General features: G+C 37.6%; 3 protein-coding genes across 15 annotated transcripts; 1 reads left to right on the top strand and 2 right to left on the bottom strand.

Moving 5' to 3' along the window:
* Positions 1-28: 28 nt before the first annotated feature.
* Positions 29-5,159, bottom strand: tardbpb (TAR DNA binding protein b). Of its 6 annotated transcripts, none has more exons than XR_006095506.1 (6): positions 4,347-5,159; positions 2,954-3,117; positions 2,698-2,847; positions 2,433-2,603; positions 1,281-2,346; positions 29-631 (listed from the first exon to the last, which is right to left on the bottom strand). XR_006095506.1 is itself a non-coding variant. In XM_042406699.1 (6 exons), the coding sequence occupies exons 1-5, from the start codon at positions 4,585-4,587 to the stop codon at positions 1,855-1,857; spliced, it is 1,218 nt and encodes a 405-aa protein (XP_042262633.1). In that variant the 5' UTR covers positions 4,588-5,159; the 3' UTR covers positions 693-1,420; positions 1,839-1,854. The 6 variants fall into 6 exon arrangements, 5 of the variants coding, with proteins under 5 accessions (XP_042262633.1, XP_042262634.1, XP_042262632.1 ...); XM_042406699.1 differs by lacking the exon at positions 29-631 and having other exon boundaries at positions 693-1,420; positions 1,839-2,346; XM_042406700.1 differs by lacking the exon at positions 29-631 and having other exon boundaries at positions 693-2,346; positions 2,433-2,600.
* Positions 5,160-6,650: 1,491 nt separating this feature from the next.
* Positions 6,651-19,393, bottom strand: gnb1b (guanine nucleotide binding protein (G protein), beta polypeptide 1b). 7 transcript variants are annotated; one of them, XM_042406707.1, is made up of 12 exons: positions 19,222-19,393; positions 15,497-15,602; positions 13,762-13,870; positions 13,627-13,665; positions 12,685-12,791; positions 12,307-12,370; positions 10,870-11,032; positions 10,181-10,247; positions 9,857-10,058; positions 9,515-9,731; positions 9,203-9,318; positions 6,651-8,382 (listed from the first exon to the last, which is right to left on the bottom strand). In XM_042406707.1, the coding sequence occupies exons 3-11, from the start codon at positions 13,816-13,818 to the stop codon at positions 9,212-9,214; spliced, it is 1,023 nt and encodes a 340-aa protein (XP_042262641.1). In that variant the 5' UTR covers positions 13,819-13,870; positions 15,497-15,602; positions 19,222-19,393; the 3' UTR covers positions 6,651-8,382; positions 9,203-9,211. The 7 variants fall into 7 exon arrangements, with proteins under 7 accessions (XP_042262641.1, XP_042262642.1, XP_042262639.1 ...); XM_042406708.1 differs by lacking the exon at positions 19,222-19,393 and adding an exon at positions 16,344-18,178; XM_042406705.1 differs by lacking the exon at positions 15,497-15,602 and having other exon boundaries at positions 19,222-19,392.
* LOC121894244 (calglandulin-like) lies at positions 10,529-27,495 on the top strand. 2 transcript variants are annotated; one of them, XM_042406711.1, is made up of 6 exons: positions 10,529-10,572; positions 20,268-20,317; positions 24,025-24,199; positions 26,234-26,378; positions 26,567-26,667; positions 27,266-27,495. In XM_042406711.1, exons 1-6 carry the CDS (start codon positions 10,566-10,568, stop codon positions 27,307-27,309), a joined length of 522 nt encoding a protein of 173 aa, XP_042262645.1. In that variant the 5' UTR covers positions 10,529-10,565; the 3' UTR covers positions 27,310-27,495. The 2 variants fall into 2 exon arrangements, with proteins under 2 accessions (XP_042262645.1, XP_042262646.1); XM_042406712.1 differs by lacking the exons at positions 10,529-10,572; positions 20,268-20,317 and adding an exon at positions 23,102-23,863.
* The last annotated feature ends 135 nt before the right edge of the window (positions 27,496-27,630 follow it).

Below are 27,630 nucleotides of genomic sequence, written 5' to 3' on the forward strand. Positions count from 1 at the left end.
AGTCTACAGCATGAGATCTTGCTTTATGTCATATTACAGTGTATTATGTACTGGGATAACTTTCTAACCTTATCTGTCCTTGGACCTGCTGATGCAATGTCAAATTATAGTGCATTTGGCAACAAAAGTTATGAAGAACTTTGAAGCCAACTTCAAAATCTTGGATTGGTTAAGACTGATCTACTAAATGCGTTAATAATAGTTTAATTATCTAAGTGTGTTTTACACATGGGTAAACCTCAGGTTGACTGTCAGGAAAACTACTCATAACACAAGATTACCTAAAAAAATACCTTTCAACTATTCCAAGACTCAGCAATGTGGCAGTTTCCTTATTACTTTAGCCAAATTGGGGACAGTTTGAAAAAGGTGATGCCACATTGCAGAGTTTGTCCACTGACATTAAAAATCAAAACAAGAACTTCCCTTTAACCTTATAAGCAGGTGTGAAGAATCAAAAAGGGATAATTCACTCTGACAAGCCATCACAAGCAGCAAAAAGACAGGTACTACCCCATGTCATGTCTGAGAAGGCCACACACTGAAAGTGTTGGAACTTCCGTCTTCGTCCTTCAGAACAGACTTCAGTCAGGGTTCAAACGGAGACCTCGACCAGCAGAGCCCAAGGTCCCTAGATATGTGAATCGAATTAGATTGTTTTTTAAATTGACTCAAGTAATATCAACTAAGCATCTATTCAAATGAACTTTATTAGAACTCCCTTAATTTGACATGTTTTTAAAACACCTCACAAACATCAAAGAGCTACTGGGAACCATTGGACACACCACTCCACGTTCTCACACTAGCACTCGCGTCCCCCAGAGTCTTCAGCAGGTGTCATCCACATCAAGTACATACTTACAGATCAGTTCAATAACATGAAAGCACACACCATACAGCATTCAAATCAGATAATATAAGCAATACAAATAATCACAACATTCCACTACATTTTGATATTTCTGCATTTGATCGACATACTTAAGAGTAAGGAAAAACTTGCAAAGATTAAAAAAAAATCTTGAAGTACTAATTAAAGAATGTCCATGTTAGAGGAGGCGCTCGTAGCATCTGCAGCTTCCACTCACACACTCAGAAAGCAGTCAAATTGGGCTCTTTCACCGCACAACCAGTCCGTTTCACGCGTCTCTCCGTTCGCTCACTCATCGCTTCACTCTTCGCCACAAGCCATCCTCAATCGCACTCATCAGTTCTTAAAATGTCAGTTGCGCAGTTCTCTCCATTTTTTAAAAGTGGATAAAAGTGAAAACACCCACCGTCTCTTAGAACATGCGGAGTGAAGCCGTTCTTTGATGGCATAGCATTTACAGGTGGGAAGAGGGAGAATGATACCGATATCACCCCAAGAATGCTGCCAAAGAGGAGCTTCCTCACAGGAAAATGGAAGAGAGGTGAACTGCAGAAGAGATTTCAATGAAGGCTTTTCCACAGAACTTGACTGCAAATAAAGTTGCACTTAAAACATTTAGGTTTCAACCAGATTCTTCCCAATGCAAGATTGCCTTTTAAAGTAGATGACAAAGCCGGATAATGGTGAACCACAAACATTCATGCAGTTTCAAAATGATTATATCACATTTCACAATACATGCATTAGAGAATCCAGTTGAAATGGATACAAACAAATGAGACATCAAAAATAGCACTTTAGTCAGACATCCTGGTAAACAATTCACTTCAACACTTTCTAAATTAAATCTTTAGCATTTTTTTCCAAATGTACAAAACATCTTCCACAAAAGTGTTAAGTTTTCAGATACGCATTAACACCAGAAATAAATTTTGAAAAGACTCATCTTTCTCACAATACTTACCATACAAACACTTAACTTACATACCCCACCCAGATGACTTTGACTCCATACTGGACCCAAAACCTGAACTAAACCCACTACCGCTGGTTGTAGAGTTTGACCCTGTTCCCCAGCCAAGACTGGCTGAGCTGGTGCCGTAGTTGCTGTTGCCTGTACTGAAAGACTGACTCTGGTCTCTACTAGAGCTTGTTCCGCTGGAGGTGCTGCCTGAGGTGGATGTCTGCTGCTGGCTAGCCAGCATGCCCATCATCCCCCAACTACTTTGCAGAGCAGCTTGAGCAGCAGCCATCATAGCAGGGTTCAGACTAAAGGAACCAAAATTTGCCAGACTACTGTTAGTGCTGCTTCCTAACCCACTACGGCTGCTACCAAATGCTTGAGCTCCAAAACCATTCCCAAACCGCGCTGTACGATCAAACTGCCTATTGCCATGTTTGGGTTCAGCATTTGAGATGTGAACGCTGACGCCTTTGACAATAAGGTCCTCTCCACAGAGACCCTGGGCAACCTGTGAGGAAGAAGACATGAATCAGATCAGCTGAGCACGAGTACTGCTCAAACAGGAAGCCAATTTCTACATGTTCCATACTATACCTGATCATCTGCAAATGTGACAAAGGCAAAAGCACGGAATGGTTTGGGGATGAAGACATCTGTGACTTCTCCATACTGCATAAAGAACTGTCGTAGGTCGTCTGTGGTCATGTCCTCTGTGCAACGGCCTACAAACACTTTCCGGCTCCTCAGAGGCTCATCCGGACCCTGCTGTGAAAAAAAAACCAAGAGGTTATATGGTGTTAAAAACACCGTTAACACTGTGTTCATTCACATGGTGTGTGGGTTTATGCATGGACATTACCATATTCACCTTCGAGTTAGGGAGCTTGCAGTCGCACCATCTCCCGTCAATCATATGGCGCTGGGAGATTACTTTTTCTTGAGCCTCATACTCTGTGAACCTCACAAAGCCGAATCCTTTAGAGTTTCCAGTCTTGGCATCTCGTTTAACCTGAAGGAAGAAAAAAAAATCCAACGTTGAAGGTCATTCGTCAACACACACACAACCCAATGTAAATATGCAATATGTAATTTATTAAATATTATGAATGTTATACCTGAACCATGATGACTTCTCCAAAAGTGCTAAAGTAGTCTTTCAGGTCCTGCTCAGTTGTTTTCCAAGGAAGACCCAATACGATCAGATCAGATGTCTTCATATCCCCTCTCTTCATTTTCACAGCAGAGGAGGCATCAATTTCTTCCATCTTCCTTTTGTTGTCTAAAGTGTGATCAACACAGAGAAATTAATTGTATTTTAACCAGACAAACAGCCATCAGATATGACTTTTTGTTTAGAAAAACTGGCCAAGAACAGCAGACTACATATTCCAAGAACAAACTTCCATTTACACTGTCAGCAAAATATCAATATTTTTCTAATGTTTCTGTTGTTCCTCAAATAAATTATTTTTGCAGTAAGTGTATTGTGGCCACTTCTCCAGGGAACTTAGTCAAAGGTGGGTATTAACACTCATCTTAAATAATTCACTGAATTTTGATGATCATACAGTTGTTTAGCAGCTACACTCAGTTGCCAGTTTAGGTACATCTGGCTAAAACTAATGCAGACTTATTTAACAGTTTCAAAATACACTGAAAAATAAAAATAATAAAAATAAACTAAAAGTTTAATGTTACACTTTTGTTTGAACTGTTTTAGAGATGTTGATTCAACTTTGGTCATTTTTGAAGTCCAAATTCTGTAGTGCTGTTGAGTTGGATTGCATTACATTGAGGTGTAAAAATGCAATTAATTATCATTTTCATTATTACTTAATCTGCCAGAAAATATTGGGAAGTGCCCATCACAATTTCAAAAAGCCCAGGTTGCCATACTGAAATATTGATTTGTCTGACTTAACAGTCCAAACCCCAAACTTATTTAGTTATTCATCATATTTGACAATGACATGCTTCAAATACTTACAATTGAGAAGCTGGAACCAATGAATGTTTGCTTAATTGCTTATCAAAATTACTAGTGATTGTCGCACATCAAATTGATTATTTCAGCTCTAATGAGTTAAGCTAAGTGAGATGGATTATATATTAGAAACACTTCATTATAACACAATATGATTCAGTAGCACCACAATTTACATCCTCCAGAATGAGCCTCAAGTTCAATCAATACCTCTATGACAGTTTTATGAAAATATTGATAGAGCTTTAATTTGATGCAGGGTTGCTGCATTAGATTTAGTTAGGTTTATAGAAATAAAAACAGGCAACTAAGTGTAAACAAAAGAGCTAATTTTGTGAATGGCTTTAGCGCCTCAAAGCACTCATTTGTGGGCGTGGGTAAACTACGCGTCATGTCATTCTCGTCTATTTTCAGCGTGCTGAAGCTAAGCTACATCATGAATTATAAATAACGTTACCTCTGGTTGTCCTATCATAAAAGTATTGGAATAGTGTTTTTTTTTTTTTTAAAGTGTCTTTGCGTACCTTTTGGATAGTTCACCACATACACGACGTTCCCCCATCCGTTCTCTGGAGCGTGTAGGACCCCTTCCACTAGACGCACTCCCCGCATGCACTGAGACACGGGGCTCCTGAACCGCAGGCCGCACGCCCCTGGAAACTGAGCTGCCACCGTTGAGAGCAGGACAGTGCCGTCATCCTCCGACGGGATCTCCATGGGCTCCTCATTTTCCTCCTCTGCCACTCGAATGTACACTTCGGCCATTTTCCACAAAAAAAGAAAACTTCTCGCTCGAATCTAAACAGTGCTAATGTTAGCAGTTGTAGTGCAGCTAACCTTAGCTGATGTTGCTAACAGGACTGAATGAGTCGGGCTAATAGGTTAGTTAAATTTTCAGGCAAGTACGCCTTAAATAAAATTAAATATCAAAAAAATGCCTTTACGGTGCGTTTACATTTAAATTAGTCCATAAACAATACTTAGCTGCGATTTCGCTAACGAGAGTGCATCGGCCTCACTGTTCCTTTGTTCGTTGGGACCAGACGGGGAGATCTGTGTCGTCAACACCGGACGACGACCGAGCAAATGTGCCTCTTAAAGAAAACTGCGTATGGTTCCCCACTAACTAATCCGACAAAAAAACGATTCCTTCAAAAACGCATACGCTCACCAAAGAGGTCAGACGGAGTCAACAAAAAAAGGCTTGTCTGACCTCAAAATGCAAACTAAGAAATACAGCTTAGAGGAATATTTCTTCACACGAGGCGAAAAACTGAAGCCACCATGTAAGGCCTTCGAAAATGGCATTATCTAAGCGAAGGAGGAAATACGTCATTAGATTGGGCGGGTTCATTTTATGGCGGTTAACCCTTAAAAGTGTTTGTCGTTAAAATAGGCAGTAACAAGTCATTTGGAAGCCTAACATTTTAAAAAACGATATTTTTAATACAGTATGCGCTTAATTTTATACAACGTGTAAAACTGTCTGAGAAATAGAATTGTTGCTAAATTATTTAATTTTACTGCCCCCCTCCCGTAACGGAATATAGGAGGCCCAACCAGCGGCTTCCGTTCGTTGCTATTCTACATTGGATCGCCTTTTTCCCCCCACCCGCCTTAATCGAAGACCCGCCCTATTCTTCCTCTGATTGGCTAGTACTCGTTGCCTTCCTTGCTTTGATTGGTTAAATTTAGTTATGAGGAGTGAGCTTGTTATGCTTGAAAGATCACAGCCAATCAGAGGCAGAGTAGGGGCGGGTCTCTCCAGAATGCGGGTGGGGAAAAAACAACACCGTTGGATCCACGGTTAGAAAGAGATGGCAAGATGGCGGTCCAGCTCAGCTATATTAACTTTAAAATAAACAAATAACACGTAAAAATTTTTGGACTGCATTCCATGAAGTGAAATGTCTCGGATAACAATTTATAATCTTCTACATTTACCTATATCGTATTATGATCACCATTATATCGACTCAACGGCCGCGGTGTTTGAGAACAAGCTGCCTGCCAGGAAAATATGTTTATGTAAACAGTCATTGCTGTGCTGCTGAGTCAGCCGTTTTGGTCAGTTAGTTTTATCTGAAAAGAAGACAACTTGATATGTAAGAGTTACCATCAGACAACATTTTGCTATTGTCACAGGATTCCCAGTAATGTGCAGAAGTGGCAGAAGTATTTGTTCAAGGGTTACGTTATGGGTTACAGGACTTCAGGACGGTTTGCAGTAACGTCCTGTTAGAAATCGGTTAAGTGGTTGATTTGGGGATTTTATCAATTTAACGGTCTAAAAACGTTATCCGGTCATCTATATTGGTTAAACATTGGTTAATGTTCCAATGCCATGAACGATTAACTGTTAAGGCATCCTGAAAATATTTAATGGCTGAGCTGTACCTTAATGGAAATCTAAATTAAAAATAGACAGATGTTATCTGCAAATACTTTAAAGTGCAGCTTTTCTGACAATCATAAACTTTGTTGTAAAAATATATGGTAGTAAAATATGTGAGTTGTTTAGGCCTGAGTAGAAACCAACACTACCAAACAAATCATCTACAAAACTGGAGTTACTAGTATGGATGAGTTAGGCCTGAACAAAATTAAATGAGCTGACAAAGTGTTTTATGAGAAATTGAGAAAGCCCGGCCACAACTATTTGGCCTTCTCAGAATCTATAAGTCAATTTATACAATATGCTTGGAATAAACTGGTACTATCTATTGACTACAAAGACGGCACATCAAAAAGATCAAGAGGTTAAGTTTGGGCTACATCAGCCAATCATACATTCAAAAAAACATTTTGGATTCAACTCAACAACAAGAGCGATCTCAAACAGCTTTTTATTACATTTTCCAATCAATAACAGTACAATTTAGTACAGTATCTATCTTGCATCCAGCTCACCGTGGAACACCAACAGACTGAAATGAAATACAAAAAGTGAAAAGGTACATAAGGGTGCAGAGCTCTATAATATTAATGGAAAGAGAAAAGGGAATCCATCTCAGTTGAATTGCATTTTCACTTGTGGCCACACACGAATACATCACATTTATTGTACATCATCGCAGAAAAAAGAAAAGTGAAAATATGTCACAACGTTAACAAAAGTGCTTCTGTATACAGTGAAATGTTGTCATTCAGATGCTCTGATTTTCAATTTAAGACCAAGAAAAAAAAATGTACAAAAGTTTTAGTATGGACAGTTTGTGAGGATGTTTTTGTTCCATTGAGTGTGAAGATTTGAAGGAGAGAAAAGGACTTGTCAAGGATAGAATTCTCACAATGATTGTTATAATTATTACAAAAATTGGCATCAATAGAACTGGTAAGCATAATTTACACTAAGTATGCAGTCAATATTAAGTCTTTCTCCATTCTTGCTCACTCTGGTGCATAGCGTTACCAGTATTAGTACATGATGTATGCAGAGTTTCAGCCAAAAAAAATTGGCTTCTATTAAGTTCAATCAATAGGTTACTCTCCTTTTCAGAAACCAAAAAAAAAAAAAAAAAAAAAATCTAGGATTTTTTGCACCATTGAAAGCAAGTCTACAGCATGCACATCTAAATTAACTCATGGCAGACAAAATTAAATGTCTTAACTTAAAACATCAGACCATTATTTTCAGACATTGATTTGTACATTTCATTCACAGAGTTGCAACTGCAGTCCCAAGCAAAGGAAGTGTCTATTTAGTCAGGTGAGGTGTTTCACTCAAAGTGGATACTAAACACAATCCCCCCCATCCATATAATAAAATCCAGCCATGCCCCAATTATCTCAGCACCTACCTTGCTACCCCACCCCTTCCCACCCAAAAGGCATGTACAAGAATTAAGGGGGTTAACTGGTTAAGTTACTCGTAATAACTCCTTTTGTACTGGAATGAGCATTCATAACTTATAGCATGTGCTTGGTTAGTTAACATAGTATTAGTTGAGAGGCAAAGCTTCTTCATGTGCAAAGGCTGTGATGAAACAAAAACAGCTAGTATATAAATACATCATGGACATTTTGAAAGCTGCTCGTGTAATATGATCCAAGCTTTTTTTTACTTCTGCATGTTTTCTCTCATCTGTTTTATATGATTTAACCGGATTAGAAAGACAAAGCTGTAATTCAAACATATCTAAAACCACTAAAGAAATATGACAAAAAAGAAAGCCATCAAGAATAACAAACCATCAGAATAGAATTCTTTAAAAAAAAAAAAAAAAAAAAAAAAAAAAAAAAAGTTAAATAATTTGTACAATTACACTCCAACATTTGCTTTCAAGACGCACACATTTGCATGGGATGATAGTGTTGTTTTTTTCTTTCAAGGTAACATAAAATGGTCCAAGAAGGAATGCACAAGTTTCTGATTTGATACCACAGGAGATCCTTTCTTAACTAGGTGATAAACAATTGTGCTCTTCTTTGTGTAGGAAAGGCATTGGTTTCCCTTCGTTTTTGTGGTGTCCAAGTCAGTTTAAACAGTGTTGAAGAAGATGCTGTGAACATTCTGAAGTTGTAATGGTCTTCCAGTCAACTTTGGAGTTAAAAGAACATCTGGGAAACAAAGAGACTTAAATTTAGAATTTAACGAACCTATCCTGATCTAACATTTTGCTGATTTAACCTCTTGTCAAGTGTAAATTTAAGACTGTAATTGGAAAAGTCAGACTGAACAAAAAGCTACGTAATCACACAGATTGACTTAAGAATGTAGGGAGGGGGCTACTGTTCAATGTATATCTACAACTAGGCTGCAAAGTGAGTTTACGTTTATTTTTTCTTCACCAAATCATATACTCCAGTTCTCTCTAGGGAATTCAGTGTAAAAGTATAACAAAACATACAGTTTCTACATTTTATGCCAGCAAAAGCTGTTCTGTTTCATGTTTTAAAGAAGTACTTTAATCTGAGTGAAGTTGTGGAATGTTTTTTTTCCTCTGTGGGATAACTGTCAATTGTAAGAGGTTGAAAATGACTGAGGTGCACCAATTGACCAATAATAAATGCACCATCTCCAAAATCTTAAAAAAAACAAAACAAAAAAAACAGCTTAACAAATACTAGATACAGCTACCCTCCTGATGTTTGTCTACTGAAAATGTAGAGAGGAGAATGTTGATTTCACAGGTCAAAAGAAAAAGCAAAGATCCATTCAAGCTAGCAGCACAGCGAAAGACTAACAAACAGAAAGACATTTAATTGGACACACAACTCTCGAAGCTACAAGCGGACACAAGTAGTGCAAGAGCACACTGGTGACCACTCCAGCCAAGAAAAAGATGAGGCTACAGCAAAAGTGCAACTACGGGTTTTGCTAGGAACAGCCTTTGGTGCGGATGTAAGAAAATGTGAAACAATTAAAAAGAAATGTAACCTTCAGGCTTCAATTCCAGATCTTCAGAAAACTGTCCCAGGATCCTGTTGCAACTGCCATGCCATCATCAGTAACACCCAGGCAGCTAACACGGTTGTCATGTCCAGCCAACACACCTAGAAGAGTAGCACAGTTGTAATTTAGTCTACAGGGCTAAAAACAAGCAAGTAAACAGGTTAATGATATTGAACATTAATATCTATTTGTGTTCAGTATATGTAGCCATCTTACATCTTATTATTCACCCAAGATTATTTTTGTAACATGAAGGAAAAGGGTTTAGTTATTCGACTGCATGCTTCAACTACTAACCAGCACGGTCAGCTTTTAGTGTGTCCCACACGTTACAGTTGAAGTCATCATATCCCGCCAGAAGAAGACGGCCACTCTTCGAGAATGCAACAGAGGTGATGCCACATATGATATTGTCATGAGAGTAGATCATTAATTCCTGATCAGCACGCAGGTCAAACAGCCTGCAGGTGGCATCATCAGAGCCCGTGGCAAAGGCGTTGCCGTTAGGGAAGAACTGAAAATTATAGAAGAGAAATCAATCATTAATGTACAATGAAGGAATACACAAAGTGCGATTTCAACAAAAAAATAGCTGAAATACTGTTTTAATGTTTGTTTGGTTTTTTTTGAGTAACTTACACAGATGGCATTGATGTCAGACTCATGGCCAGTAAATGTCTGTCTGCACATGCCCTCTCGAACATCCCAGAGTTTAGCGGAGGCATCGCAAGCACCAGAGACGAATAACCGCGCGTCAGGGGCCAGTGACAGGCTCATGACATCACCTGTATGTCCAGCAAATGTGGTTGTCTGCTGGCCAGTCTCAATGTCCCAAAGTGCACTATAAAAACAAAATACAGGATTAAGATAAGCCCTTTCTCCAACTTCCTACCTTTTGCACAAATATGCTAATTTGATAATAACTCAGTAATGAATCTCCATGTAGGCGATCCTTTTACTCACCAAGTGGTATCGCCAGAGCTTGTAACAATCTGGTTGTCATCAAGAAAGCGACAACAGGACAGGTATCCTGATATTGAAAGAATCAATAGGTGAGTTATCGATATGTTACTGCATGTCACGATATATAATTAGTAGTGCACTCCCATATTTGTACAAATATGTGTAATCAGCATTAGTAACAGTAAAAAAAGTAAGCTTCTAGATTCATAAACATCTTAATTTTGGGAATTAGAGACACTGGTATTAACTGGTTTTTGCTCAGATAAGCGGCTGTACTGCCAGCAGTAGTTCTGTATTTTCTAGGTACATGTTTCTGAGCGGCTTTATCTATTTGTTTTCCATCTCTAGGCTCCCAGTCTCTTCATTATCAGAAATGGAAAATTAGATGAAAGGTAAAAACTGCATTTCAACTAACTGTTCAAATTTTCCTATAAATGTTGCAAAAATATGTTTATGAATACGTTTTTAAAATTATGTTTCACCAATGATCTGCTAATTCTCTTAAAATGGTTTTACATGCAGCAAACAGTGTAGCATCAGAATGTTGAGTACACCTTACAATCTTATAATAGCTGTAGATATTTCAGCTGACTACAAAGTGATGATATAAACCAGTCCTTTGTAATTTGCTTAAGAAATTATGTGACAGATGATTAAAAAAAAAAAAAGCAAGAGAGTAAATCATATACCTGTATGTCCAGCGAGCTCACGGCTCACACGTACATTCCCCTCGCGTGTTTTCAGGTTGTAAATGGAGCAGATGTTGTCTAAACCACCACAGGCCACATAATTTCCTGAAGGTGCATATGCGCAAGTCATGACCCAGGAAGATCGAAGTGGAATGGCATGAACCTATAACAAAGGGGAAAACACACACAAAAATACAAATTTTGACAAAGAAAATTAAGAAAATTAGAAGTTAGAGTCGCCAGTTTTACTAATCTGGTAACAAAAAAAAAATGTTTAAGAGCAGCCTTTTTTGAAAAAGTCATTAGTAAAAATGTAAAATGACTCCATTTAAGCAGTATGGAGATTCTCTAAAACCAGGATGCCACTCTAACTAAGGATTGTACAATATCCATGACCGCTGTCATACCTGAAGGTACTAGTGTCTGATATATACATTTCAAGGTCTAACTAATTCTAATGTAAGATTTCTTATTTTGAAGCCCACTGCCGTTATGCCCCAAAGCTAAAACGACTTAAGTGATATCCACACCAGGTCACCGAGTGGAGCATTAACATCCCAAGAATCAAGAGCAAGTAAAATGAGAGGAGAACACAAACACAAAACTTGTACTTTTTGGGCATTAGACAGTATTCTGTATGATCACGCCCGCATCTTTTCCATTGTGACGGAAACCTGATCATACATTTCGATCAATGAGCTGCTACTTAGCGACACTCACAGACAGCTAAATGTGGTAGCCTAATTTAACGAATGCTGAAACTGGCAGTGTTTCTCTTTGTGAGGCATTAATGTATCCGATATACAATTCTGACCTCAATCTAGCCTGCAATCCTCTCAGCAGGTGTACAGATACAATGGAAGGACGACCCTTTAATCTTTTAATTCCCCCCGATATCCCCTCGTATCAAGTTCAATGTACATTTTTTCCGTGCCATTAAAAAAAGCTGCTTCAATATACTAGAACTTCTGAGTATTTTAAAATTTCCTGTCTGTGGGTGTGCAAAGTGAGCACAATTGCCACATATACCTTTTATTCTCAGCTGAACTGCAACCGATTTTTAATTTGTTCCAAATGAATGAAACCTGGGAGGAGTTAAGTTTCCCGCCTCCTAATTCTAGTGTAATCTAATGAGATCCACAAAAATAGTTGCATACAGGAACAATATGAAAAAGCTGAACAAAGACATACAATGTCATTAAAGCAGAGTGTCAGAGACCAGGTCCATATCATTAATTTGTATCTACATTGCCAGCAAGTTTTGAAAATGCAGCCGTTTTTCATTTATTTGCATGTAGAGGACAACAGTGACGCGCCTTCACTGCATGTCTAATCTACTATACAAGTTGTAAGCTTTGATCTATCTCAACAAGATGATTGTTAACAGTGCAGATTCAACCACTACTACATTAATCCCCCTCGAAAAACATGACTTACCTTATTTGTGGTATAACTGTCCCAAATAATGAGTTTGCCATCTTGAGAGGCACTGACCAAGAGCCTACAAAAATGAGAGCAGCAATATATTATACCCCTACAACATCCAAATCATTGGACAAAATCTATTTGTAGCTAGAATCTTAAACAAAAAAAAAAAGGAATAAGGACAAGAGGATAAAGATGTCTGCCAAACTGCTGAAAAACTGAATGTGTCAAACAGCTGTTTTCAAGTAATGGAGTATTAACCGCATCAGTATAAACGACTGCTATGTTTAGGCAGCATCTAACATTTGACATAAAGCACAAACAGAATGAAACAATGTAAACAAAACATCCCTACACACCATAAGTCATAAATTCTGCCATTATGTTTACCTGGAATCTGTTCCCCAATGCATGGCATAGATTTTAGCCAGATGACCCCGCAGCGTTCGTCTTGTACGCATCTGGATTCGTCCAACGGGGTCAATATTAGCTGTGATCTGCAAAACATTATATATTCTGGTTCATTTCTGACTGTCAATAGGAATCTTGTCAACAAAAACTATGAAGAATATTTTTTCGTCACCCAACAAAAAAAAGACTAAAACTAAAATGAGAACAAAAACATGCGGCCAGCCCGCCGACATTTATAAAAGGTAAGCCTGATGTAATGTTACTTTCAGTCGGCTATCTCTGGTGTTACCATCAGAGGGAATGAGTAAATTACAGCATAAATGTCGGCGGTCGAACGTCTAAATCTTCCTCCTAGTTGTTCAAAGCGTGAACACTACTTTAGTGAATAGTGAAAGTGAGTGAATCCAGCTTCTGAATGATCAGCTGTTCTGCGACTGAGAGCACATTTAGCTGTGGTAAGCTAGGTCAACAGGAACAACAGAGCAAGCGCTTCTGTTCAAATGGACAAAATCTGGAAGTGACAACTGGATTCACTGAGGAGAGTCAGTCTGTTGAATTACTGCAGAGCAAAGTGACACGGACAGTGTGTGTGAACGGTGCCTTTTCCACTAACCTTGCAACAGATGAGAACAATACTTGTAACCATGGTAACTATACACAACAAAGATTGCGATAGCTGTAGCCTCAAAATGCTTGGCAGATTAAAAAAAATGAATAAAAATGCATCACAAAAATAAGACTAAACTGTCACTGATGAAATCTAAATGTGTACAACACGTGTGTCTTTTCTAATTTTAATAAAACTAATATACATTTTCAAGAACAGACCAGGACTAAAACTGAATCAAAATTAAGTGCCAAAATTAACCCAGAATTTAGACCAAACCTTTTTCAACCTAAGATTGCTTTGTTAAATGTTACCTGTGATAGTGTGGCATCTGCACATGCTTTCCTGGCATCCTGAAAGAAGAAAAGTCAAATCATTAGGGCAAAAATTCTCCATTTTTAATGATAATTGATGGTATGGCATATGGGAAAGTGTTTAAAGAAACTCACTCTGATCTGATTTTTGAGCTGCTCTGCCTCTTGGCGTAACTGGTCCAGTTCACTCATTTTATTCCGCTTTTTTAATTACTTTTCTCCAGCTACCGGGGCACTTGTTGATCTAAAAAAAGAATAGAGAGAAGCACTTTAATCATTCACACAAATCTTAATTATAATTTCAAGGTCATATTTTTTTTAAGCAAAGAACCCAACTCGCATACAACCGGGAGTTGCTGGAGCCTTTTCAGCCATCTCATTGTCAGTGATTACACTGACGTTTCAAATGACTTAACTGTTTACATACGATATATAATATGTACAGTTCATGGTTCAACCTTAGTTTCCCACCTCAATGTCACTAACATAATCCTGACACACAATTTAGATTGCCAGACAAATCCTGTTAAGGCATGACTTTCCAATGATCCGAAAAGCAGTCATTATCCTGTTGACCTCAATCCCTGGGATACTCAGAATTTTAGCCAAGTGATCAATAAGCCACTTATATTAATACAAAGCCTTGAGGCACTCTCAAAAGTTCATCTAATAAAACACTTTTTAAAAACTCAAAGTCGTGATCGAGCGGCATGCTCCAAATATAATAAACATACCTTGAACTACACCCGACCTCGTTAATCAAAGCAAACTGATATATTCTTTCAAAGTCATTTCGAGACAGTCATTTTAGGGAAGCCAGAAAAATCACAGCAGATAAGACGACGACGGGACAGTTCCTCCTCAGCAAGACACTGGCTTCATTTGCGAGGACTGTAAAGACTGATTTAGACAATTACTCTATAAAACAATACTCCGTATATTCAGCATTTTTGAATTGACGAAAACAAAACAGAAGAAAAAAATGGTAAAAGCAAGCAACTTTGCAGCATACTGTGACGCATCCGACTGCTTGATGACATATGCGCAGTCTAAGTCTGATCATTTTTGGCAATAAAAAGCAGTTTTTGCAAAGTGACAACATGGTGGCAACATGACCGCAAGCAACCTATAATCAACATCTAATAATCAATATAGTGTCTTATTTTGAATAAGGTCAGTAGTTGGGTTTAGTTTGTGAACATGGTCACTGATCCCTTACCAACTCTAGTTATCCTGGAAAATGGATAACCCTGTGCTCAGATCCAACTAATTAATTATTCAAGCGTGTTGAACGGAAGTACATTACAAAACACATTTCTAGTAATAATAACGTTCAAATGTGAATGTTTCAAATGATACTCAAGTTTTTTTTTTTCTATGATACTGAATCAGACACAACGCCATTTCTGACAACACCCAGAAAACTGGTTAACAAACCAAAAAAATAGTATGCATGCAATTTTGACCAAATGCAACATCAGTTAGGATTGTTTAAGTTACAGTAAAAACGCTGTTGAATCAACTTTAACAAAAAAAAGGACAAACTTCCTTTCAAAAGGCAACTGTCTAAGGATATGTAACATGACACTGGAAAATTACAACCAAGAAAATACATGGTTTAAGTACACAGTCACTTGCATCACTTATAAAAACTACAATCTATGCAAGCTGCCATCTATCAGTAACTAATGGGCCCTTTTATCTTCATAAAAGCCTGCTATGACAGAAATTCGCATTACGCGTGTAACAGTTCAACATCACGATACGAAAAAATTACACTAAAGAAAACTAAAATTCAATGAAAATTTAACACAGATTACAGATAGAAATTAATTCACTTTAACCAACCTTGCCTTCTTAGTCACCTTACCTGGTGTATTTCAGTCAGTAGGCCTATGTCACTGGAGGTTTCAGGACAAGAGTGAAAATCTTCTGTACCTGACTACGGTATCCTTTAGGCCCTCTGATTGGCCGACCTTTTTAACACAGGTTATCCTCTTACACTCATTAATCTTATAATAAACGTGTCATGGAATGCAATTATTATGCGGTATCATCAAGGGACAGCAAAATGCTGTTCTCACCTTGAAAACCTCGGAAAATATAGTTGCTATTTTAAAACTATATTCTTTACTTTTCTCAAACTGATGTAAATTGTTTTTGCACGAGACAATGAAAATCAAGTTATATCAGTTGTGCTGAATTATATTTTCAGATAAGAAGGTTTACCAATGCCCACAATAACGTATGATTAGTGTCTTGTGCATTTTCTCTTTACGTTTAACATAATAAATGTATTAAACATTGATGTATAAAATGTCTTTTCATTTGGGTTTAGGCAGTTATGTGCAATTTTTTGCACATAATGTTTCAATAATGATTAATTGACTCATATACAACAAAATGATGCTACTTATAATAAGTCAATACTTTACTTTTAGTTGCGGTTATGATTGATGAAAATAAAGGCTTTTGAGTTAAAACTGAAAGGTTCATGTGAAAACGCTCTTCAATGATAAACGGCAAAATTCACAAACTGTTCAAAATCAAATGAATACAAGATGCAATTTCTTGTCATTTGACTGTTTTTATAGGAAAGTCTAAAACGGCAGCATTAAATCAGGAAATAAGATAGCCAGGAGTAATATTACACATCTGAGTTTTAAATATTCCACATTAAGAAATATTATTTCCTATTGACCTCTATGGATGCTTACAGTTAAGGAGTTCCTCTGCCTCATCACTTCTCCTTTCCAAGCGCCTGATCAGGGTCAGCTGACTGCTTGATAAACAATGAGCAGTGGCAAACAGCCTGGAGTTGTAGCTCGCTAGCTGTTCTCAGGTCCCTTAAGGGCAGTCTGTGCCTGCTACTCTCTGAAGTCAAACGTGTCTCCTAAATTTCTAGTTAAAGTTTACAAATGTATCTCTCTCTGCAATAGGTAGCTATACATCTGTTCTTAAAAGAACACGACAGTCGATCTGTACTGTTAAAAGATGATAATGCAATGTTTCACAGTCTTAAGCTGGATCATAGAAAAAGACCATAACCAGCAATATCACTGAGCAACTCTATAATCCTAAAAGCTAAAATCCTCAGTCAACGAGGCTCTAATCCTATCCATGTCCACTAACATAAACAGCTGGCAAAGCCAACCCAGGCATTAGAAATATGTTTTCCCAATCATAAAAGGATGAGTTTAATCTTAATTCTTTTACACACAACATGATTATAGCAAGTGCCTGGATTTACACATTGCCACTGATATCAAAAGTCTAATACAGTCCATCTTTTCCATGTGTCCAGTATGTATTAATTGGAGTGGTACAATTAATACCACTCTTGCTTTAATAAACTGGGATTAAATTGCATTTTCGGAAAATATTTTTTTTCATACAATTGGGACAATTAAAAGTAACAATAACAGAAATGACTGAGCTACTGTATGGCATAAATATTTAAGACTACATCGCAATACATACATTACATACGTTTCCTAAGTGATTTGTATGCTCAGGTTTACCTTGCTCTGTGTGCAGTGTACTGATAGTTGACTTAGTGCAGTTCTGTGATTTGCCTACAACAGTAGCATAGTTTGCATTGTATTCGAATGGCTGCCGGATAGCTGTTTCACTCAGTTTGTTTCTCTAATTTGTTTAGAAGGCTGGTCTACAGAGACTCTACACATTTTACATGATAAAATTTGCCCCCTGATGTTGCAGTAAGTATTAAACAATTAGTATCGGACTAATCTAATCAAATTCCTACATTTACTGTCCGCTGCACAATGTAATGACAATATGACTTGCACTGATGGAAATCTGAGAAGATGCAGCTAAACGCCATCTTGCAGACTTCTGTCCGCTAGTTAGCTTGCTAGCAGGCTTTTAAGTGTAGGCCTGCAGGCAGGGCAGAGCTAATACTCCAGAAAGCAATGTACTCAGTCACTTTATTTGTAACGATTACACTTATGATTTAAGAAATGTCCGGTAGACAAGCGAAAACGATCCGACCTCAGACCCGCTGAATTTCATAACAGATTAAACAAATAGCTAATAGCATCTAATGCAAAATAACGTAACCACAGCCACTTCAGGGTACACTCAGCTGCTCTTCCGCAATTACATGGAGTGCTATGTATTTAGCTTTTAAGCCAACAGAGTGGGGTAAACCGAGAAACTCGCTGCTTGCTCGGCCTCCAGAAATCCACTTACTCGCATACTAACAATCTCGTTAAAACAGACAGTGCCCGGTTGATTTAATTACGGCGTACCGGTATATTTATTTGGATCTCTAATCCAGCAGTGGACCCGAGCCTGTAAAAACTGCAAGGTCGGGCGGCGATGGCCTGTTTGACTTCAGTGAGCAACAAATGCAAATACAGATGCTGGTTATTTTTCACAAAGTAGAAGAAAATGTACGATCCATCGCCGAACTGTCGGTTAGCTAACTGTGGACAGTATCTTAACGTTACCAACCAAAGGCGGTGCACCGGCGCGGCCGTTTCGTTGCAGAGGCAGTAATATGCTAACTTATTAGTTCGGTTTGTAAAAAAGGGTGTTAACGCGGCTACCACTCACCTTAATAAAGTGTAGCTGTTATATATACACAGTAGGGAATTTTCAAGTTAACTGGTGATGCTGACTGGTCTGCTACCGCCAATAACCAATATTTGCGGTTAATTTGTTTACGGGACGTTTATTGTTCCAGCCCAACCCAGTCTGTCATCATCAACTGACAGCAACATCTTTAAATCTAACACAGCGAGTAACGTTACAAGGCAAACCAAATGCTATGAAGCTTGAAATGAGCTTTGAAACATTATCACCACAGTTGTCCAATTACCTTCTGGCTATTAACTGCCCAGCACTCCCAAGTGCCGTGTTTTTAGGCCGAGAAACACCTCCGCTGGGCCGTCACTGACATCCAGCCTCACCGGCCAACATTAACGTTACTTCAACGGCAGCCACAAGCTTTCGTAACATTAGCAGTAGTTAACTCAACTGACTGAATACATGAGTCAGTCCCGCGGATATAAGTTTTGTGGCAAATCTGCTTATCCGCCGTTGCGGACACTCTTGTAGCTATTAATCTTTGCTTATGATTTAAAAAAAAAAAAATAGCCAACTTAACGTTAGCTAACAGCAGCTATCGCTACCCCACCCCCGGGCAGTTCAATTCCGCCAACAATTCATCAGCTAATGGTATTAACGGTGACTGTGAAAAGATGTGAAAGCAGCATAATCGTCGCTTTATTTCACCTTACCTGGTTTAATTTGCGTTTGTTTTTGCGTTTTGGCATTGACTGGAAAACAACAAGACGGCGTATACCTCCGATCCACGCATCAACGAGCACCACAGCGCTAGCTCACTAACTAGCTAGCCAGCTAGCGTTAGTTTTCCGAGGAGCAGCCCTTCCCGAACGCAGGCTACAAGCTACGGAGCTCAGTCAACCAACCGGAGAGGGGAGGGGAGGGGAGGAAGAGGAGGAGGAGGAGGAGGAGGAGGAGGAGGTGGGGGGGGGATCACACCCACCAGCCTTGTACTGAAGACACTGCCCAGGCAGACTAAAAGGCTAATCTATAAAGTCACTATACCTCATTCAACAAGACGGCCTACTGTCTCCCTTTTGCCAAGCTTAACATCTGCCCTTTCCGTAGTAACACTCTCGCCCGGCCATCGAACGACGAGATGGGCGCGGTAACCCTGCAGTCGGCGCTGGGAAACCCCACGCTGCAGCAGCGATGGGAAGACAACCGTCGATTGGTGTCTTTTTATCTACAGCTGGAGATGCTCCTGCTGCTGCGGCTGCTGCCTCTGCTATCAATCACTTTGAGCAATGTTTAGCACTTCACATTTGCTACAAATGCATTATATATATAAGAGTGGATTGAAAGTCTGGAGAACATGTTTTTCGGTCTGTTTAAATGCAACCCCAGCCTAACTGAAAGGCTGAGTCGTCAGTCAGGCCGCGACTCAGCTTCTAAAGTAGGAAGTGGTGATTTCAGCAGAGCTCCATCTAATAATAACATTGTCAACAACATTTTTCTGGCCCTGGCTGACTAGGAAATAGTGATTGATTTGTTTTATTAATGGATTATCAGACAAAAAACAAAAATCCAAGGGATAACATGTTAAAGTGAAAGCACTTATTTCCATGGTTCAAAGATGTTAAAAGACAAACATAAAGAGGCACAGAGAGAAAGATGGTTGTTACAAATGTGCACAATATTTTACACCTGGTTGTCTTCTGATGTGATTAAAATTATTGCTCCAACCTCTTCTTTTAAATGCTCCAAAGTGTAAATATAAAGAGAGACGTCTGCATTTAGTTATTGGTTCTTCTGTGACACAATGCTGGTAAACTGTCACAGTTAAACATCCCTTTACCTGAAATGCACAAAAATAATTATCTATGTGCTACACACTAACTATTATTTAGCATATAGTTTGCTGGATAGACAAACGCAATTATCCTTAAAGTGAAAATATGTTGTCACAGTCTGTACCTCAAACAAATAAAGATGCTAATGCAGGCAATATCCACATGGTTGGAACTAAAAAAAATAAATGCTTACAGGTGAGTGATGTGAAAAGGGACTGATACATTTTCCACTAAATCTGAATTTGTGTTGATCAAAAGAAGAAAACTCTCCAAGGTCAAGAATGGGCCTCCATGCTCAAGAACAAAAGGTAACTTCAACCACACCTCTAATCTGTGTCAAGCCCACCTTTGCCTGGTTAACTCATCCTCTCCTGTTTGTCACAGTTTTCCCGAACAATTCTCCCATCCCTTACCTACATTGATTAAACTTCCACTCCTTCATTCATCCCTGTTCTTCCCCACACCTATTCGTCCCCTCATCCCTCCTGGCATCTCTTCCATCTCCCCTCTTTCTCTCAGTCCTGTGCACATCTTTACCATCTCTCTGTTGTTTAGATACTGTCTGGGGCTTGAGTGACACAACACCTGAGACATATCCCCCCAGTCTCTGTCTTCCTGGCCTCCTGCTCATCTATCCCAGACCAGTGTACTTGATAACTTCCTCCTAATCCTAATTTCATCCCCTTTCTTACATCCATATCCTCACCATTCAATATTATCTTACATCACTAAAGCTTTCATTCAAACATTGTTTTGGCATGTTCTTACTTGTGAAGGTATAAAATTGAGATTGAAAATGTATTTTTGACCATTTAAACAGTAGTTAACTAACAATTCTCAAGGTTAAATTAATAACAAGGCACAGAGTATTAGAAGGCATAAGACATTAATAATTTTGAGTCATTTATCCAGCCTTTAAATGAAGTATCTCTGGATGCATGTATTGGTTTATAGTGAATTTACTCCAAACTTCATTTCCTTGAGTTTCCTTAATTGGTTTTATACAAGTCCAAGAATAGATTCTGGCCAATTTCAACTGTAATTTGGCTACTTTTTAAAGTTCTGTCAATTTTTTGACCACCCTCTTCTACAACGTTGATCTATGTTCTTCACAGTGTCGGTAAAATGAAGGCCATCCACATGAAGTGAAATGAAAAGGCAGTGGAGTCTGATAATCACACTATCTTTATCATGGCTTGTCAACAGAATTTTGATATTACCATTCAACCACGACATGCAAATCAATTGGGTTGTAAAGATGCAGAAGCAGGAAGAAAAACATTTTCCTGCATTGCGTTGCGTGGTCATAAACAATATTGCTTTGTAGACACAAATTCTCAATGCAGCTGTATGTAAATTGCAGACAAATGTACCACCACCATCACTGAAAAACACATTAAACCTTTTCATACATCATGTTAAGTGTCTTTTCCACTGAGTTTTGTAGGTCCAGAAGAACCTAATTAATGTATTCTGATAATTTCAGCCAGTGAAACTGACCAGCATAATAATTTATTCATTCTTTCTTTCACAAGGTTGATCCAAACGTTACTGTATCTAAAAGGAACTATGTTTTGTAACTGACTTGATGAGGTTGACTTCAGTTGAGGTTCAGTCAAACAATGGCCTTAATCCTTATATACTGTTTGGGATAAATTTGACCCATTTTGACAATTGAAATCAGTAAAAACACCACTAATGACATTCTTTAAGCCTGAAGTTTTATGACTTTTCCTGATGTGGCACAGAATATACAAACATGGAAATATTTCAAAATTATTTATTTTTGGTAGAAATATTTGCACAATGAGGGTCTTCTGGGTCAAATTTGACCCGTATTTATTGAAAGGAGTCACTAGAGGGGATCAAATCAAGGTAAAGATTATGTTATGTTAAATTATATGGGGATCTGGAAATAGTGAAACTATAAATTGGCATGTCTGTGTATTTCTATTATTGGGACAGTGGGGACAGAGCTCAATTGGGACGGTGACACTGTCACTAGAACTGCCCGTGTTCCCACCATGTTGCTACATTTGCCAGGGTTCCCACCCAGGTGGGCATCTGCACCTTCAAACAAGCCTATACAAAGTAACAAATCAAACCCATCATTTACCACACAACCAACACAGTGGTTGCCCAACATAGTCCTCTCTGAGGTGGAAGGCAGCTTTCATAGGACCTTAAGTACTCGAGCCCCTATTTCACTGATTTGGTGGAGTGGAAGGAGTGATTTGTTGGATGTGTTATTCCGATGTGAAATTGGAGACAGTGAGTGGAAGAGAAAGTGGTAAAAGAGGAAAACAACAACAACATAGAGAAAATGGAGGAAAAGTCCTTGTGACTTCTGTCATGCAAAGGCAACGCCACCTTCCCCACAAACCAGCCACAGCAGCACAGTAGTCTGAATCTAGCCCTGATCAGTCTGCAGTACCACAATCAATTGTCACAAGGGGACAAAAGAGAGCGAGATGCAACTTCTGCACTACAAAAAAGGGCTGTAAAAGCAATGGGTTGTTTTGGTTTTGGTTTTGTTTTTTTTTGCAGTTTTGTTAGTTTGAAATATCTGAAATTTGAACCAGTTTGTTGTTTTGCTTTATGACTAATACACTCAATGCAGAGTTGATTGTGTACAACTGACAGAAAAGGAGGGCATGTGGTTCATGGACAGTGCTGATTGATGGTTTTAATGGTTATAATGACCATTATACCATAATACCATTCAATAATGTTGCTGCATCCTTCACTTTCAATAAAATTCCTAGAAATAATTATGGCTGTTTTGTTCTCCTGTTTTAGATAACAATCGATCATAATATAGTTTGATTATTAAAGTATTTTCTCTATAAACAAATAGTGTAAGAAAACACTCTCTGCTCTCTGAAACATTAATGAAGGATAAATCACCCATTTATCAATGACTGATAAGATATATATGGATGTCAAATACATTTGAGGTTCAAAATCTGGTATAGTAACTTATTATAAAGGGAAACTTGAGCTGAGTCAAAAATTACCCATCCCATACTATGAAGGATCAGAATATGAATAGTACGTAAGGTTCCATCATGATTGTGCAAGAATAGAATATGGGATTGAAAAAATGACATTTTAATTAAAATTTTTTGAATATATTTATGTAATTGTCAACAATCAGCTAATGTAAATATTAAGTCCCAATACTTCCAGTTAAAATGTTAAATTTTTTATTTTTGGTTTTCTACATATCTCCATTCAAACTCGATGAGTACACATCATCAGGATCATTGGAGCCATGTGGCATACAGAGATTCATAGCTCTTCCCTTCGGCTGACAAATGTGAAATTCTTAATGTTCCCATTGCAATGTTGGAAATAACTTCTTGTAGATAAGTGCCTCCTTATTTGGCTGCCTGCTCTCATAAGAGCCACTGGGGGCTGCACAAACACCTGCTAATGGTTCACAGAAAGCTAATTGCAGTTCCCAAAAGTGGAACATGTGATGTTGAGGTCACAGAAAATACATTTTATTGCTTACATATTTCGACATCTTATCTTCAGCACTTTCTGCATCATTACTGATAATGATAATGTGTGTTTTTTCAAACTAATTGCAAGTTTACCAAACTAGTTATTTTCCAATATGGTGTATAAAATTTCTTGCTTGAGATCAGTATCCAAATATCCCTCATGGGTGTTAAGTTAGTCCATCCTTTAAGTGCCATAAAAGGTCTTGAAGCAAGCACCCCTAAACTCTGGGGAAAGAGCATCAGAAGTGTAGTTACGATGAGGCTAAGACATCCTCTCATTTTATAACTCTTGTCAGTGCACACAGTGCTTGTCCTCAGTCGTGTTTGTATTACCAGAAAAAAATGGTGAGTACCTTTTAACTTGACCTAGGAAATAACCTCACATAATATATCTAATTACCACTATTAAGCTCAACATAAAGTAATTCCAGAAGCTTTAATAATTCCTGCTAACTTCTAATATCAAACACTGCAGCTTCCTGAACAACCACCCTCATTTCTTCCAGGTCAGCAAGTTAACACAAGAGCAGATCACAGAGTATAAAGGAGTTTTTGAGATGTTCGACGAAGACGGGAATGGAGATGTGAAGACGCAGGAGCTGGAGAGGCTGATGAGTTTAATGGGAATCAATCCTACAAAGAGAGAGCTCAGCCAGATGGCCAAAGATGTGGACAAAGATGGTGAATATAAGCTTGCTGTGTAGCTGTAAACACCCAACACTATGGAAGCAAATAAACAAATTCTCTTAAAATCATTTAACTAAAATCATAACAATGGTTATTCTTATCGTTGATCAAGTTTTAGATAATATAATTACAATTATAAACAGCATAAAACTTGAATTACAACTTCAGTATGTATACCCGTAAAATCAAGTGTACGGTTCTGCTATAAATTCTACCTTTGTGAATGGTATTGACAGTGTATTGACTGTTATACAGCCACAGGGGTGATGGTGCATTTGACCGTGTTATAATGTAAAATGGTTCTACTTACATACATGAGCAACACCTTTAAAATGCTTTTAAGCAATGCTTTGCATGTATTCTGGGCTGCATGTGGAAGTGATGATAAAGTAGAAGCTTTATCTGTCACAAGTTCAGCCCAAGCCAAGTAAGCAATTAAAGTGCTGACTTAGGTTCTGTAATGATAGCCTGGCCATTCACATTAGCCAGAGTTGGCAATCACCATTAGCTTAAGTGCTGGTAGATGGATGAAATAGATGTCTATAAAATCAAATTAATCTTAATGTCTTTGTAAGTAGTCTTTGCCGCTGATCAAGTCCAGGTTTTAAGTGCAAATCCAGTCAGATTTAGGATTCATAAAGCAGACTCATGTGCAACTTTTTAAGGGAATAACATCTTCCAAATTTCATTATACTGTAAAAAAAAAAAAAACATTATCTAACACTGCAGTATTCTGCTCTGTTTACTGCAGGTATCCACCTTTATCACTGGGTGGCAGTGTTTCACTATGTGTGATTTGTGTAAAGTGGCCTTCATTCTATAAAAAGACTGATGATGATGCACTCATGGTTGTACACGAACACGCACACAAACAGTCATCCAAAGACATGATTGGAATTTACCATGAAAGAAATGAAACATCCTGAAACTGGACTGATGGACACAGTTTCTGTGACCAGTTTAACTTACTTTATTTAGTTATTTGTTTACCAGAGATGTTATTGATATTTATTCTTCTCTAATTCAAATTTGCTATTTTTTTTCCTGAATTTTAGCAAAATCCAAATATTTAGTGCCCTAATAATAATTTCCTGCCATCACTGTGAATTCATATTTAAATAGCAATTATTAATCATGCAGGAAAGTCATAACAGAACAGAAATGGAGGACTGTATCTCCCATCAAAGTACTGATCTTCTGCACCACGCTTTTCTGCCTTCTGCTGATTTAAGGTGGACTTCTTTTCAATGGACTTTCTCTGATATAAATCTTCATTTCACATCAAGTCAAGTTTCATAGCTGACAGATTTTAACTATTTGTGTCATCTGTTATGTTATAATTTGCCATTTTCCTTCTTGTTTCCTATTCCTATTAACCTTCTCTATACTCTCTCTCTGAACTGAGAGAACAAATATAATGCTGCCATTTTTATGAATTCTATTTTGGCATCAAAGTCATATTGCAGAAATTTGAGAATGTTTGCTTTAGAGCAAATTGTGATTAATGCTGAGTTTGTTCTAGCTGTAAAACATAGTTACATTTTAAAATCTCTGGGTCTCAGCTGTATATACATAAATGTTTTCACCCAAATACAACAATCTAGGTGCTTTAAAAATTAAGCTGAAATGTTTTTGTTTTGCATATTTGTAAAGCACCTTCCTGCAAAATGGAAAATGGAAGATGCTGTAACATCACTAAACAATTTGTCTGTCTAAAAGAAACCTTTTTCCAGGACAATTCTGGAAATAAAGACTTCAGAGATACACTACGGTAGGATGCAGATAATTGTAGATAATTATTGTTAGATAATTATCATTAAAGAGCGATGTGTTGTCCTAGATTATCTTTCATTTCACTGCATATAAAGATCACATCCCCTTGAATGTACTACTTTTCTTCTCTGTGTACAGTATGTCTATATTTACTGTTTGTATCTGTCTATCCAACAAATCTGATTAACAAAAGTTACTGTGCTGCACACTCACAATGTTGTTTTGTTTGTATTGGTTATTTTTGTGACATTTCAGGTAAAGGGATATTTAACTGTGACAGCTTTCTGGGTCTAATGGCGCTGTACCACGAAAGAACCAAGAACCAGGATGCTGAGCTCAGAGCTGCTTTTAAAGTATTTGATAAAGAGGCCAAAGGATATATTGACTGGAACACACTCAAGTAAGAATAATATTTCCAAGAAAAAGTCAAACAAACTTTTCCTCTATGAATGAGTAAATTCTTTATTAGCTTTATGTTGACCCATTGCACCATTAACAAACTGATATATAATAAATTATTTACACCATTAAAACTTTTTATACTAGTAACACTTTAATGTTTCCTTTATATTTAATATTCATTTCCAGATATGTACTAATGAACGCAGGGGAACCGCTTAATGAGATTGAGGCAGAGCAGATGATGAAGGAGGCAGATAAAGATGGAGATGGAACCATCGATTATGAAGGTATCTGTTCTAAATTATAGGCCATAACCACTCGAAAACTACTTTTCTTTGGTTGAAAATATATATTTATTGTTGGAAGACAGATGTCATGGTGTACATTTTAATATTACAGCATAACTTTTTTTTTGTAGAAATTCTTACTTTTTAATCTTTCTGGTTGTTTTCTTTCTGTGAAAAGTGTCCATATAAATAAATAAAGATAATCCATTATGTTTCTACAAATTTGATATTCTTCTTAAGAATAAATGCAACATTCATTATAGTTAAAAAAGCTTGAAAAGTCACTTTTCAGATTCCATGACTCCATAACTCATTTAACCTGTCACACATTAACATTTATTGGAAATCCAGAAAACACCTGTGTTTTGTTGTTTTGTTGTTGTTGTTTTTCTTTTCTCTTTGGTTTATTTGTTGTTGTTGTTGTTGTTGTTGTTGTTTTGGGGTTTTATTTTTTTGCTCCTTGTAACAAGGATTGTATTTCAGTTACAGAGTTTTGAAGAGTTCTGTTACAAAAAAAAAAAAAAAAAAAAATCCTCAGATATCAAGATATGAGATAAAAGACAAAAACGTGATATTATTTTTATTTGAACTCTTTCAGAATTTGTGGCCATGATGACCGGGGACTTGTTCAAAATGAGCTGAAGACTCAATGAAAGAAACTGCTCTCCCTTCAAACCTCGTGGACATTTTGCTGCCATTGTGAAAATAGTGAATGTGATCCAATGATACATGATTATAAAACAGGAAAACCGTCATTTTAGTTTTCAGCATATTTCTGGTTGAACTAATGAATGTGTGCAACCACACATCTGTGTGTCTTATGAATAAGTGTACAAATCATTCACATTAAAGTGAAAAATCATAAAAGTGATTCGCCAGAGATTTTTTTTTTCTCTTTGTATGTTTGTTTAAAAAACACACGAGCAGTGAATTCAGGTCATTGTGACTTAGAGAAAAGACATC

Source organism: Thunnus maccoyii, chromosome 3 (genome assembly GCF_910596095.1).
Source record: "Thunnus maccoyii chromosome 3, fThuMac1.1, whole genome shotgun sequence".
Taxonomy (NCBI): Eukaryota; Metazoa; Chordata; class Actinopteri; order Scombriformes; family Scombridae; genus Thunnus; species Thunnus maccoyii.

Bases quoted from the DNA above. Each gene is read 5' to 3' on its own strand.
- tardbpb (XM_042406699.1), bottom strand. From the start codon at position 4,587: ATGGCCGAAGTGTACATTCGAGTGGCAGAGGAGGAAAATGAGGAGCCC. The intron at 2,848-2,953 runs GTATAACATTCA...TTCTTCCTTCAG, and splicing joins GAGAAGTCATCATGGTTCAG to GTTAAACGAGATGCCAAGAC. The intron at 2,347-2,432 runs GTATAGTATGGA...TCTTCCTCACAG, and splicing joins TCACATTTGCAGATGATCAG to GTTGCCCAGGGTCTCTGTGG.
- gnb1b (XM_042406707.1), bottom strand. From the start codon at position 13,818: ATGAGTGAACTGGACCAGTTACGCCAAGAGGCAGAGCAGCTCAAAAAT. The intron at 12,371-12,684 runs GTAAACATAATG...TCATTTTTGTAG, and splicing joins CATTGGGGAACAGATTCCAG to GCTCTTGGTCAGTGCCTCTC. The intron at 10,059-10,180 runs GTGAGTAAAAGG...TTGTTTTTATAG, and splicing joins AGCTCTGGCGATACCACTTG to TGCACTTTGGGACATTGAGA.
- LOC121894244 (XM_042406711.1), top strand. The intron at 24,200-26,233 runs GTGAATATAAGC...GTGACATTTCAG, and splicing joins CAAAGATGTGGACAAAGATG to GTAAAGGGATATTTAACTGT. The intron at 26,668-27,265 runs GTATCTGTTCTA...GAACTCTTTCAG, and splicing joins TGGAACCATCGATTATGAAG to AATTTGTGGCCATGATGACC.